Source organism: Polyodon spathula, chromosome 13 (assembly GCF_017654505.1).
Source record: "Polyodon spathula isolate WHYD16114869_AA chromosome 13, ASM1765450v1, whole genome shotgun sequence".
Classification (NCBI taxonomy): Eukaryota; Metazoa; Chordata; class Actinopteri; order Acipenseriformes; family Polyodontidae; genus Polyodon; species Polyodon spathula.
Window position 1 is genome coordinate 37,125,164 of NC_054546.1, and position 15,251 is coordinate 37,140,414.

The window sequence follows — 15,251 nt, forward strand, 5'->3', positions numbered from 1 at the left end:
ATAGAGACACACTAAGGAAAAAAAAATGAATGAGTAACATTTTTTTTTTAAAAAAGCACTTTACAGCTGGCCTACAGATGTTCCCCTAGTTTAATGAGTTTCCATCTAATACCATATTGGAATGTGCCCCCTGCTTGTGAGTAGCATTACAACACCAAGCAGTTTTTGAACAAACAAATTTGTTGTGTTAAAAACAGGAAGGAAATTAGTTTAAAAATAATAATAAAAAAGCATTAGTGAAATCAGTGGTCCATTAATATGCAAGCACTGCATTTATAAAGAAAGATGTTGTTTATACAACTTGTTTAGAGTTCACATTTTTTGCATAGTGCAAGGAATTGTGGAGTTCGTAGTTTTCCTGAGCCTCCTGTCACCATTCAGGAAATTAATCCATATAGTACACACACACACACGTGAATAGCACTAAGATCCTATTAAGTGATTCACACACCCCTGCTGGAGCAAGAAGGAAGAGAGAGTTCTTGATTCCCACCTCCTGCTTGCTTTTAGTGGTGTATCCCTGAACAGACTCGCGAGCCACCAGTGTCTCCAGAGCCTCCTGCACTGTGCGGATCTTCTCTGACTGAATGTCCAACTGTAGTGAGAAGAAGGGCTGCAGTGTCGCCGACTCCTTTGAGCTCTGCTGGTAAACCACAGACCTTAACACACACACACAAGAAAAAAAATTACTACATGTAAAATATATTAGTGCATGTTTGTTTAGAGTATATTATACCTGCATGTCTGGACCTGAAAAAATGTATTTCATTTAGTTTTGTACCCATTTGTCCATAAAATCACATCCATTTTTTTTTTTTAAAACCAAGAATAGACACATCAACCTCATTCGAACCCACCAAAAAGGGATCACTCCAGGGGATATGCAAAATAATAAATGCTTTAAAAAAAATCTAAATTGAAATATGTTTATTCATGTTTACAACAATCCCTTTACAGCCCTCTGAACAACAGTTATTTCAAGACTAATTGAAAAGGCAGTTTTACCTGATGTGCCCTCCAAAGATGTTGGTAATAGGAGTGCGAATGAAATCAGCCTGTCGGGTAACAGAAGTTTTATTTTTGGGTCCAACTTGCTCCCACTCATCCTCGCTACCTTCCTCGTTCTCTGCCTTCTCTTCTGATCCAGGCTGGAAATCTGGACCATTTAGTATAGAAACTTCTGTTCATAAATTAAAAAAAACCCAAAACATTAGAAGATGCTCCTTTAGCAACAATGTTTCAAAACCACCATTTGTGCTTGTTTCTTGGATCTTTCTAGGGAAAGAAATCAATGCAGCGTAACCTTTGACATCTAAACCAAAGACCTGCCAGGTTCTTGACATTCAAAAAAATATGAACGGAAACAAAAATGAAAACATAGGAGTTACTAACTTACGTTCCTCCCGTGGAGAGATTAGCCTTATCAGTGACAACATCTCCTCATGTAGTCCATTTAGAATGAAGCCCAGAAACTCCTCTGCATCCTCCTGGCGACCCTGGATCAAACACAAAAGGGTTGGCCAGATTAAAATTAGGGAAGGATGACAGCCTTCAGGAACTTGTGTTGATTAACTGTCTGAAGGTGGTGAGAATTGGGATAAACACGTATTGCAGTTGGGAGAATTTCAGGGATGGAGAAATCAAGGGCAACAGTTGATGAATAGGGACATCTTTTTTTGATTTCCAAACCAAATCTGCACAATAAAAATCAGAGGGAAATCTAAACACTGGCACCATATTTGGATCAAGAGTTAGGAGATTATTGAAAAAGGGACTTACTGTATTCCCCCAAATTTAAGACTTACCATATTCCTTTGAATTTAAGATGTGCTTTAACCATTTTTTGCATCTCAAAAATAGCTTGCGTCTTAAATTCCAGTACAGTATAATGATGCATGTATTAAAATTGCCAAAAATAAAGGTGTGACCCGAGTACAGCAACGTGGCCAACAGCCAGAAAAAGTCAAAGGCATCTACCTGAATATACAAGCAGCACAAATGTGACTTATTACCTAGAAAAAACAAAACCAAGCTTCCTGAGGAATTCCAAGAGAAACTTTTACAATTTCAGCATTTCTAACAAACAATACCAGCTTGGACAGATCGGAAATGCTGATCAGACCGCTGTATTTTTCCGACATGGACGCCATGGAATGCTGTCATTCTTGCTTTTGCCAGGATATGTGTGAGTGAGTGAGTGGTGACAGAGATGCCACCTTAAGTAATATACAGTGTGCAGCACAACAAACAAGCTCTGTGGTTAATCTACAATAACACTGTTTCGTGTCAGTTTTGTACAATACAAAAGTGTCATTAAGGTTGTGTCTTTGTAAATGCATATTTGCGGGTTTATTTTTTACTCAAACAAGGGTAGTAAATTTGGACTGCGAAGGAATACGGTAGTTATGGGCTACTAATTCTAGACTCATACTATACTTAAAGGGTACATAAGGACCTTTACTACAACTGTTTACGTAAAGTGTGTGTATTTTTTTTTTATCTAACATTGACCACTTTTAAACTTTCATTGCATTCCCTGCCTCAAGATGGCTTCCCATGCACCTGCATGGACCTTTCAGAACTACATTTCCCATCATTCTCATGCTCACTGGTAAATCTCTCAGTTACATATGTGAGCAGGAGGATGACAGGAAATGTACTTCTGGGAGGTCCATGGGAAGCCACCTTGAGGCAGTTTAAACTCTGTATGTCACCTATTCCACATTACAATCTGATTATATTTTATTAAAACTACACTATAATAGTGTTCTAAAAAATACATAATTTCTACTTTTACACTGTAACTAAGAAATTTACAATCGTAAAGCTTGTTTTGAGTGCTTCCCCCAAAACGCCAAGATTTCGAATCTTGACATCTGTGACTTCACTAGGGGAAAACAAGAACCATAAACATGCATGCGTCTATGGTTTAAATAAAACAATCACACATACAGGCCTATTTCACGATGGTTAAACGGTGTCCAAAATACATTTCACCTCAGATGGGCGCAAGGGAATGCACTGCATGGGGGGAGGTGTACTGTACTTCGTGAAAGTAAAATCAACAAGTTTGTCAATGCACAATGCAATGATCACTTCGTATAACACAGAAACTAAAGCTTTTGTTTGTTAGTTTCTGGCAGGTACAAATTGTATTTTTTCTCTTTTGTAAGACACTTGTACACAAGTTCACAAACACACGCAGACCTTGACAGAGACTGCTGTTCACAAAGAATCAAGTGAACATCATTTTCCCCCTGACAACAGTGGAACCATTTAGAAACCACAATTTTATTTTTTTTTTTTTTAACCAGCCAGAAACAATTTCGTACAGTTTACTTTTATATCAAAATACACTTTTAAATAGCTGCATCTATAAGACACTTCCTATCAGATATAAAAATGATTACCAGAGATTTTTTCTTACCCTTTGCACTAGTTCTCAATACTACTAGGCTATCCACTGCGCATAATCACTTCTCTGCAAGTGTTGCATTTGTTTTTTCAGACGTCATATTATCAAATTATTATACAATATACCGCTGTCAAAGAAAATAAACATGAGCACGGCTACCAAATTGCTGACTTAATAAAAACAATAAAGTCAGAGTACTATAAACCAGTACAAAGACATTGTGTACTCAAGATTTCTGATGCAGAAATCAAAAAAAATGAATCCACTCATCCAGCTTTTTTATGTAAGCTTTCGATTTTTAAATTTTACCTTTAAGGTAATGTTCATACGCACATTACTAGGTAAGGGCTGGTGCCAAGAAATAATAATTAATTATGTGCCATTCACAAGGTGGTTAGGCCTATTTAAATTTCACTAAAAATTAGGGAAAGCATAAGTGTGTATTTCATGAATGAAGAGCTTTTTGAAGAGCTATACGTGACCACGCAAATCATCTTGGCCCTGTAATGTAAACAATGCTTTATTATTGAAGCAGATGGGAAACGGTAAACACTATTTGCAAGATATAAATGGTACAACAAAACAAATATAGAAATACACTTTTTTATTGCCATAATTTAACCGTTACCTGTATACAAGAACAACATTCAGAATTGCCAACCTGCAGACAAGGGGCGTGTCGCTCGCATTCCTCATGCCAGCGTGGTTATTTTCTCTTGCTGGAGGTTCAAAACAGTTCAGAATCGGGCCTCAAAACACTTATTCTTCCTCCCCACAATTTATTTCATTACACACCACACTCCCGCTGTCTTTATTGTAATAGACTACTCAAAACATCTGAGAAATTCATAATGATCGCTTTCACAGTCTGAGCCATGTACATCTCTCCTCTGCTCTACGTCACGACAACTTTGTGCATCACCGGTGCGTTGTTGGTATTTTCCAGAATTATTGACAGTTTTATGCCTCTTAATGCCATAAAATTGATCATGGAGATTTAATTTCTTACACATTGTAAAAGTAAACCAAGTACGACCTGAAAGCCAAAAAATGACTTGTGAGATATGGACTATATTTTAAAAAAAAAATACCATCCTTATTAACACAATACACACACCTTATGTAAACAGTTGTAGCAACACGTGGGAACATGTAACACAATAAATTAAAAGGTCCTTATGTATAAGTGGTCTTGGTCCATGGAGTGCTTAGACATTCAAGTTGCACTGGGAGTTGAAAAAGCTTTACTGAAGACCAAAGATGATAATATTTAACAGACATCCAATTAAGATTACTTCTAGAATAGATCTTGATAAAACAAATACAGATATCTTACCTTCTCCGAAAGACTGGACTTGATGACAGTAAGCAGTGTGTAGATGTAGGTGGGTTCAAAGGGAATCCCAGGTCGGACATCTTTTATTATTTTGTCTCCGGCAGCTAAAAAGGTAAGCACCACAGTTAAATCAGTTTTATTAAAGGGGGAGGAGGAGTCACAACCAGACAGGTTTGAAGACAACTGAATGGAGTTAATTTACCTTGCTGTTTTGTCTTTGAAGGTACAGGCATATTACTGAACTCGTTCACAAGTCGAACACTGTAAAATACAAAAACAAATTTAAAGTTAATTCACAAAACATTAAGCTGTTAAAATAAGCAGTTGCTATTCCGGCCACTTTTCCTATTTTTGTTTTAGTTGAATGGTCGTATAAAAATATTGTTTGTACAGTAATGAACGACGGCTTGTATTCCAGCACAATGTTAATTTCCACTACTCCAACAAGACCTTGATCATTTCTAGTTTCCAACACATTTAGGCTGCAAACACCATTGTTGTAACTCAGTGGTCCTCAAAGTAATTTTGGCACAGGGATAAATTGATCTTACTTGGCTGTTTATGGGCACGCTGACTATTGCATAGGTTCTTATCCTACACACTGCCTTCTTGCGTGTGTATACATTATATATAAAGACACACACATACACACACACACACACATATATATAAAGAGTTTTAGTGGGGTTATTCTTGGCTCATTCTGATAAGGCCAAGTCTCAAGCAGTAATTGTGCGTACTGCGCTTATTTAAATAATTTACATAATATACGCAATGCTATATAAATATTTTTAAATAGCATGTTTACACAGATAACCATGAATAAACTAAAATAAAAAAAAATTCTTTCAATTAAATGTACTATGGTGTTTCCCTTGTCTGGTGAAATAAAAAAAATATAGGACAGAAAATTTAATTCTAAAATACTGAAATGTATTATTTTTCTCAATAAGTTGGCGAAATTCAATGCTTACTAACATATTAACACCAGCCTCTGCTCACGAATGATTGGACAGCTGTCAGATCTTTCACTTTCCCTTTGGCTACTCACTCGCCTTCAATTTTCATGCAGAATACTGTGAACGGCCACTACTTGTTTATGATTGGGCAACTGCGTAAAACTTGGCAGATATTTGGCTCTCCTATTGGTTAAACTTACTGTCAGTACCTGCATCTGAAACAGACACAGTTTATGTACCACCCAGCTAACTTATGATTGGGCTACCGCAGAGACAATGCAGATATTCTATTGGTTGATTTTATCGCAGAAGCCATTCAGGGGAAAAAGGAAAAAAAAGTTATGTACATACAAATACAGCATAAACGAGCGCTTTTGTTGAAAAACTTATTTAAAGCTTTATTTTCTCACACTACGACCCACTAGAAATGTGTTCACGACCCACAATTTAAGAACAGCTGGCTTCGCGGGCACCACTTTGAGGACCAGTCCTCTAACTGGACTACTGTATAAAACGGGTCAGTTATTTTCAACGAAAGTGGATGCTGGGGGAGACAGGTTTGGAAAAGATACTCACAAGTTGTCGATCATGGGTGTTGAAGTGCATGGCCTCTGGGTTTCACTGAACATCGGAATGGACTTCATCAGGTGATACATTGGGGGGCAAGCAATCACAGCCTGTAGAGTCTTTAAGAGGAAGTCAAGGGGAACACACAACAAGAGGCACAAAGCTATTCATTATATATATATATATATATATATATATATATATGCTAACAAAGTCTCACTGGAATTAAAAATTACCGCTTTAAAAAAAAGAAATGATACAGACACAAGACTAAGGGCTGGTTCATACCATCACAAGCAAATGCAATACGTCAGGCGCAGACAGCTATAAAAGCTGTGCTGCTTTACTATTTGCTGTACAAAGATGCATCGTGTCGCAGCACTTGACTGTGTAACTGTCACTCATATTTTAAATAGACTGCATTTCATGTAACTGGAAAAATTAACATTTTAGGAGAAGTGCTGAGTTTGTACCTCTTACACCATTTATTCCAGCAAAGTCTGAACTTCCGACTTCACTCTACTTCAGGGTTTTCTTGCTTTTCATAAATCTTGCTTTTCATAAATACAGTTTTCTCCACCTGGCTTTACATTCTCTCTAGTCTTTTTCATGTTTTTCTGAATACACACAAACGCGGTTTCTTTTATTTGGGCATCTTTAAGTGAGGGGTTATATAAAATGGATGTTTCCGAACTTCTATTAAAAGTTCCTCTAAGTCTTGTTCCGTGATGGTTACCAGCACACGACCATGCAGCAAATGTTAATTTTTCATCATCCGACCCCGTGCGATTTCAGGTCGCAAAGGCATGACAAAAGGCTGTAGGACTTTTCAAAGAATGTTGATTTGATTATATATATATATATATATATATATATATATATATATATATATATATATATAATATATATAATTTGGATCTGTATTATCGATATAATTTGGATGACATAATCCCAACCTGTCACACAGACTCAAGATAATGTGTGGGCCATTCAAATTGACAAGGAAAAGGATACAAAACGTATATAAAAAAAAAAAATCACGTCAAGACATTTTTACTATACATTGGCTCCCAACTGTGTAATTATAAATCTTGCACAGTGAGCACATAAGCATTGTTGTAACAATGTAATTAAGATATTGGAGGAGTTTCATCACAATGCAAAACATTGGTTGTCCAGATGTTACAAGTGTGACAGGCTGCACATACTCCTAGACTGTTATTAGAAATTGAAAAATATGTACAAAAATGCCTGCCTCTACTATATGCCTCCCCAACGATAAGAAACAATATGAAAGGATACAGCATTGATGTAGCACCAGTTTCCCTTGTTGATCAGCCCTCTTGGTTGCAACGATACTGGCTTGTGTATCAGCTTCACATTCTCAATCAACTCTATTGATTTAAAGCAAAACAAAAAAAAAAACATTTTTAATAGATCTGTAGATTTCTTTTTGCAGCCACAGTACAATACCATTCTGCTTACTGGCGTATGGCAATTACAGAAACAGGGTATAAACTCTTGGTGAACACAATTGGTACCTGAAAAGGTGCAAAGCAAAATTACGAGACTTGATATTGGAAGACATTTTCCTTGTGAAAGTGAAAAAGGAGGCAAGCCGATTCAGACAGCATACTAGAACTGTGGAGGAGAAAATAAGTATGGGATTATTAATAGTCGCAGTATCCTTAAAAAATACATTACTACACAAGTTACCTAGATACCTGATAAGTATAATACAAAACTTGGAATTTTCCTCCTATAGATCTAAACAGTAATCAAATGCTTGATCGTATAACGGAAATCGGTGCAGTTTAAAAAACACTGGAGCATGTCATTATTTTCTTATTGTAAAGAACAGGGTAATCATATCCCGGTACTACAACGATTCTGCAAACAAAATCTACCTTCTATTTTCTGCAGCATGTAGACTTTTATGAAAAAAAAAAAAAAAAAAAAACACAAAACACTTGAGCCACAGTTATTGTGCAGAACAATGAGTGTGCCAAATTGTGAGTTGGTTTTGTAATATGGTCAAATGTATTGCACCAGTTTACTATAAAAAACTAAAATCACCCCTTTATCTTTACTCGGATATACAATAGTGTAAAAATTTGAAAACTCCAGGCACAAAAAAAAAAAAAAATGAAAAAAATGCTGAAAATAATTAAGAGCAGAGTTTATCTCGTATATTATTTATGAACAATCTAACCTTTAAATTTGGCAGCAAACACTGTTTTGCTACCAGTTTAGCAGCAGTTTCTTTTTTGTTGCCATTGAAATGGCTTGACAGATGATATTGCATATCAACAGTTGTCAGCACTGCGCTTAAACCCTTAACTGATTCACTTTCCATTTGACATTTACAAAATGGGAAAAAAAAAAAAATTTAACAAAAAACACATGATACTGGGGGGGTTGTTAATCTAATGCCAAAAAAAAAAAAAAAAAAAAAAATTAAAACAAGCCATATATATTTATTTATTCTTCTTAATCATTCTTAAACAGATTTTAATGTGCTTTGGATCACTGTTGTGTTGGAACGTCCAGTTGTGCTTTAAACCAAGTTTTGTAGCAGAGGGTTTCAGATGATTGGCCAATATCTTTTTGTATGCTGTGGAATCCATTTTACCATGTATTGAAACTAAATTACCTGTACCATTAGAGGAAAAACAGCCCCATAGAAGGATAATGCCACCTCTATGCTTGACAATAGGTATGGTGTTCTTTTCTTTGTATGCTTCACAACTTTCCCAACATAATGACTATGAGCATGCTCAAATACAGTGCTCCCTCGCTATAAGGCTCTTGACTATAACACTCCTACAGCATGTCCCCCAATCCCCTATACTAGTGTTTAATGCAATATTTCTACAGTAAACACAGTACCGGTGTTGTTCAAAGTGTAAACAATCTCAGTCTAACTTCCGTTTCTATCTCTCCCTTTTGATACTGTATCTGAACTGAAGAAAAGCTGCGCTGGCATTTTATAACAGTCACCTTATTCAGCATTAATTTTATAACTAAATAAATATTAGGCCTATTACGTAGTTCTTTCCTAATGCATTTACTTTTTTGCTGCAACAGGAGCTAGTGGTTTCTGGGAGATGAGACCCTTCAGCTTCGTTTCAGCCCCGCTACGGCAGCCGAACCTGGGGCAAGCCCACTCCCTCTCCTCCTCGCACATGGGTTGCTTGTCTGACACCTCAAACTGCTCTCGACTGCCATTTAGCCAGGCTATTTATAGTTTAAGAACTGCTAATTAAAATGATCCACAAGTGGGAACGTTTCCCTTTTTTTTGTAAAAAATATAGCGTTGATTACATGGTGCATGGTTAATTCACTATATGTGCATTATAGAGTGGGAGTTATATTATTTTGTATTTAGTCAGTCCTGTTGTGTTCTGTGGTGCCACACACCACCACCCCCTCCCCCTCCCTCGTTTACAATGCTCTTCGGTTATAGCGCTCACATTGTGTGTGTGTGTGTCCGTTACAGCAAAGGAGCACTGTAGCTCAATTTTTGTTTCATCACTCCACAAAACCTTTGACCAGAACTCGTATCCATTATTCAAATGCCATTTTGCAAACTTTAAAATTGATTGTCCTTGTGACATCTTCCTAAGAGTGTCTTTTTCCTTGGCCTGCGACAATTGAGATCTTCACCATGCAATACTTGACCTGTGGTTGAAATGGAAACCCCAGTCCCACTTGCAGCCAGTTCACTTTGAATATCTTTCGCAGTCAATCCCAGATTGTTATTAGCCTTCCTTGCACTTCTTCTACTTGTTTGGTGAAAGAACCTTCTTTCTTCAGAACCAAGGGAGGGTTGTGACAGGACCAGGAGTCTTGTACTTCTTGATATTAGAGACAGTAGTTGAAATTGGGATACTCAAATGCTTGGAAATTTTGTATCCTCCTCCAGCTTTATGACAATAAATAACTTTCTGCCTAAGTTCTGCAGAGAGCTCTTTACTTTTTCCCATATTATCTTATTGGTAATGACAGCAACCATCCTACGACTAACCCTTTTATTACAACACCTACAATCAGAATTCACTCGTGATTTGTATTATGCATATTACGTAAACAAAAAAGTTGTTATTAAAATCCGCTACTGAATCGTTACATGTAGCAACTCTACCGCCACTGCCGTTTATGGAGAAGGGTATAGTATCCAAAGCAGTGGTCTTGTACCTCTAGTGGCTGTATTGCTTTAGTAAAATATGTACCGAATGCCTAGTGTACAAGACAGTGTAAGAGAAGTGCTATGCTATAATATATCTATATATACACACACTGAACAAAAATATAAACGCAACATGCAACAATTTCAAAGATTTTACTGAGTTACAGTTCGTATAAGGAAATCAGTCAATTGAAATAAATTCATTAGGCCCTAATCTATGGATTTCACATGACTGGGAATACAGATAGGCATTTGCTAGTCACAGATACCTGTGACCAGCCAAAAAAAAAAAAAGTTAGGTCAGCTCAGTAAACCAGTCAGTATCTGGTGTGACCACCATTTGCCTCATGCAACGCAACACATCTCCTTCGTATAGAGTTGATCAGGCTGTTGATTGTTGCCTGTGGAATGTTGTCCCACTCCTCTTCAATGGCTATGCAAAGCTGCAGGATATTGGGCGGGAACTGGAACACACTGTCGTACACGTCGATCCAGAGCACCCCAAACATGCTCAATGCGTGACATGTCTGGTGAGTATGCAGGCCATGGAAGAACTGGGACATTTTCAGCTTCTAGGAATTGTGTACAGATCCTTGCGACATAGGGCCATGCATTATATCTTGCTGAAACATGACCGGCACGACAATGGGCCTCAGGATCTCGTCACGGTATCTCTGTGCATTCAAATTGCCATCGATAAAATTAAATTGTGTTTGTTATCCGTAGCTTATGCCTGCCCATACCATAACCCCACCGCCACCATGGGGCACTCTGTTCGCAACGTTGACATCAGCAAACCACTCACCCACACGACGCCATATATGCCGTCTGCCATCTGCCCAGTACAGTTGAAACTGGGATTCATTCGTGAACAGCACACTTCTCCAGCGTGCCAGTGGCCATCTAAGGTGAGCATCTGCCCACTGAAGTTGGTTACGACGCCAAACTGCAGTCAGGTCAAGACCCTGGTGAGGACGAACAGCATGCAGATGAGCTTCCCGGAGACAGTTTGAGCAGAAATTCTTCGGTTGTGCAAACCCACAGTTTCATCAGCTGTCCGGGTGGCTGGTTTCAGACGATCCCTGCAGGGATGCCGGATGTGGAGCTCATGGGCTGGTCTGTGGTTCTGGGGCCGGTTGAAGATACTGCCAAATTCTTTAAAACGATGTTGGAGGCAGCTTATGGTAGAGAAATGAACATTCAATTCTCTGGCAAAGCTCTGGTGGACATTCCTGCAGTCAGCATGCCAATTGCACGCTCCCTCAAAACAAAACTGCACATTTTAGAGTGGCCTTTTTTATTGTCGCACAGCACAAGGTGCACCTGTGTAATGATCTGTTTAAATCAGCTTCTTGCTATGCCACACCAGTCAGGTGGATGGATTATCTTGGCAAAGGAGAAATGCTCACTAACACAGTGCACAAAATTTGAGAGAAATAAGCTTTGTGTGCGTATGGAAAATTTCTAGGATCTTTTTCAGCTCATGAAACATGGGACCAACACTTTACATGTTGCGTTTATGTTTTTGTTTTCTCTCTCACATACAAAATAGACACTAACACCAATAAATTTTAATTTAAAAAAACTGAGCACCGTCAGCACCTCACCGCTCTAGCTCGTGTTATCCTGAGGCAAACCTTTAATTTCTTCATTCGCCATTGACAGCAAAGCGTAAGGAGTGCATTAAGTGAAGCATGCTACAGCATTTACTTGCGTGCCAACTCAGATCTTTAACCAAAAAGTTGGTTAATCCATACCCAACAATTTGGGTCTGTTTGTACGAGATACTGTGCGTATTATGTTCCAATACTGAACAATCTTGTCAGATTTCAAAGTAATGTGATCTTTAAAACACATACACAAAAAAATAAAAAAAAAAAAAAAAAAAGAGTGAACACAACAAGAGTGGATTGACATCTATGAAATACACTTGTTGGGAGGGTGGGGGATTTTGATTGCTAACCAGTAAACACATTTAACTGTAAGGGCACCACTAAAATTAAGCTGTGGTGATTAAAGTTGTAGACTTTCTAGAAAAACTTGTTTTATAAGTGAATAAGCATAAAACCCCATTTCATAAGTTAAATAATTTCACAAAAAAAACAGAAATTACTAAAAATTGTAGCATGTTTTCATTTGTAGCATGTATATATATATATATATATATATATATATATATATATATATATATATATATATATATATATATATATATATACACACACACACACACACACTTCTGCAACACACTGTTCTGAGTTCAGAATATAAAAAATGCTTAAATGTAAAAAGGGTCATTTCAGCTCAAATAGAGTGTAATCAAAATTGGTATTTTCGCAGGCATGTTACACAGCTCTGTAAATGCATACACCTTCAGACCTTTTCTCTGAGATGTGGTTTGTGTATCAATTAGAAATTAAAGAAATCTACATAGTTGGTCCACTATGCAGCAATGACCCAGTAGACCCTCCACCCAACAGCATGCACTCATACTACAAAATTAGTAAAATGTGGCAATCAGGGTGGTAACACTAAACAGCAGGAAGCGGAGTAAAATAGTTTAGATTATTTTAGCACCACCTTGTGGTATTCTACTCCTGTTTCTTCACCTATTTACTCTCAATATTAGGATTATTTCCAGATATGCGCATGCGTCAGTGGTTTATTGTATTACCCCTCCATGCGATTACTTACATTATTAGTAATGTAATTTTAAAATGTGAACTTTCTGTATTATAAATTAGATGTGTATTTACTGTAATCAATTAATGATGAGCCTGCCTGCTGCCAGCAGGGCATCAGGTATAAAAAGGTTCCATTTTCTTACCTCAGGGCTCCTGCCAAACCTAAAGAAGGTGCAATTTGCCGACGTGTCTGAGCATGTTTGTGCACGAGAGAGAGAACCAGGAGCCTATTTCATAAAAGTCTGTAACTGCAATAAGGTTGCAAGAGTGGCTGCGAGGACTTCGAGGTCCTCGCTGCGAGCATTTCATAAAACCTATCACAAGGATCAGTTTGCGATTTGCACTGTGTAAAAATCAGTCACTCTGCAATCGACTTTAAAAGCACAGTTGCAATAGCTTTCAATTGCCAGTGTGACAAGGAAAGTACATTTTTCTAAAGAATTAATAAATACAACTATAGAACTTTCGTCAAAACAAAATCTGTTCTATTTGGCAAGTTGTTGGGATCCCTAACTAGCAAAGAAAAGAAAAAAATGTCAAATGACCATGAGAGAACGGCAACAGATGTACAAAAGAAATGGATAGATTTATCGTGCAGAACTACACTGAACAAAAATATAAACGCGTAGTGTTGGTCCCATGTTTCATGAGCTGAAGTGAAAGATCCTAGAAATTTCAATATGCACAAAAAGCTTATTTCTCTCAAATTTTGTGCACAAATTTGTTTACATCCCTGTTAGTGAGCATTTCTCCTTTGCCAAGATAATCCATCCACCTGACAGGTGTGGCATATCAAGAAGCTGATTAAACAGCATGATCATTACAGGTGCACCTTGTGCTGGGGACAAAAAAGGCCACTCTAAAATGTGCAGTTTTGTCACACAACACAATGCCACGAGTTTTGAGGGAGCGTGCAATTGGCATGCCGACTGCAGGAACGTCCATCAGAGCTGTTGCCAGAGAATTGAATGTTAATTTCTCTACCATAAGCCGCCTCCAACGTCGTTTTAGAGAATTTGGCAGTATGTTCAACCGGCCCCACAACCGCAGACCACGTGTAACCACGCCAGCCCAGGACCTCCACATCTGGCTTCTTCACCTGCGGGATCGTCTGAGACCAGCCACTCTGACAGCTGATGAAACTGGGTTTACACAACCGAAGAATTTCTGCTCAAACTGTCAAACCGTCTCGGGGAAGCTTATGTGCGTACTCGTAATCCTCACCAGGGTCTTGACCTGACTGCAGTTCAGCGTCGTAACCGACTTCAGTGGGCAAATTCTCACTTTCGATGGCCACTGGCAAGCTGGAGAAGTGTGCTCCAAACAGGTGAATCCCGATTTCAACCATACTGAGCAGGTGGCAGACTGCGTGTATGGAGTCGTGTGGGCGAGCAGTTTGCTGATGTCAACGTTGTGAACAGTGCCCCATGGTGGCAGTGGGGTTATGGTATGGGCAGGCATAAGCTACGGACAACAAACACAATTTAATTTTATCGATAATTTTTTTTTATCGGCAATTTGAATGCACAGAGGTACTGTGACGAGATCCTGAGGCCCATTGTCGTGCCATTCATCCGCTGCCATCGCCTCATGTTTCAGCATGATAATGCATGGCCCTATGTCACAAGGATATGTACACAATTCCTGGAAACTGAAAACGTCCCAGTTCTTCCATGGCCTGCATACTCAGACATGTCACCCACTGAGCATGTTTGGGATGCTCTGGATCGACGTGTACGAGTGAGTGTTCCAGATCCCGCCAATATCCCGTAGCTTCGCACAGCCACTGAAGAGGAGTGGGACAACAGTCCACAGGCCACAATCAACAGCCTGATCAACTCTATGCGAAGGAGATGTGCCGCGCTGCATGAGGCAAATGGTGATCACACCAGATACTGACTGGTTTTCTGATCCACACCCCTTCTTTTTTTTTTTTTTTTTTTTAAAGGTATGTGACCGACAGATGCATATCTGTATTCCCAGTCATGTGAAATCCAGATTAGGGCCTAATGAATTTATTTCAATTGACCGATGTCCTTATATTAACTGTAACTCAGTAAAATCTTTGAAATTGTTGCATGTTGCGTTTATATTTTTGTTC

General features: G+C 38.3%; 1 protein-coding gene across 2 annotated transcripts in view; it reads right to left on the reverse strand.

Annotated features, from left to right (window-relative positions):
• The window catches only part of LOC121325162 (ubiquitin carboxyl-terminal hydrolase 10-like), a 36,418-nt gene that overhangs the window by 9,767 nt on the left and 11,400 nt on the right, over nucleotides 1-15,251 (reverse strand). The window contains exons 5-11 of one of the 2 annotated variants that reach the window (XM_041267480.1): nucleotides 7,580-7,671; nucleotides 6,287-6,396; nucleotides 4,954-5,012; nucleotides 4,752-4,855; nucleotides 1,397-1,496; nucleotides 1,006-1,180; nucleotides 494-659 (exon numbers count right to left, since the gene is read on the reverse strand). In XM_041267480.1, coding sequence (XP_041123414.1) covers nucleotides 494-659; nucleotides 1,006-1,180; nucleotides 1,397-1,496; nucleotides 4,752-4,855; nucleotides 4,954-5,012; nucleotides 6,287-6,396; nucleotides 7,580-7,671 — 806 coding nt within the window. Of the gene's footprint in view, nucleotides 1-451; nucleotides 660-1,005; nucleotides 1,181-1,396; nucleotides 1,497-4,751; nucleotides 4,856-4,953; nucleotides 5,013-6,286; nucleotides 6,397-7,579; nucleotides 7,672-15,251 lie in introns of both variants that reach the window. The other variant, XM_041267479.1, reaches the window with a different exon arrangement.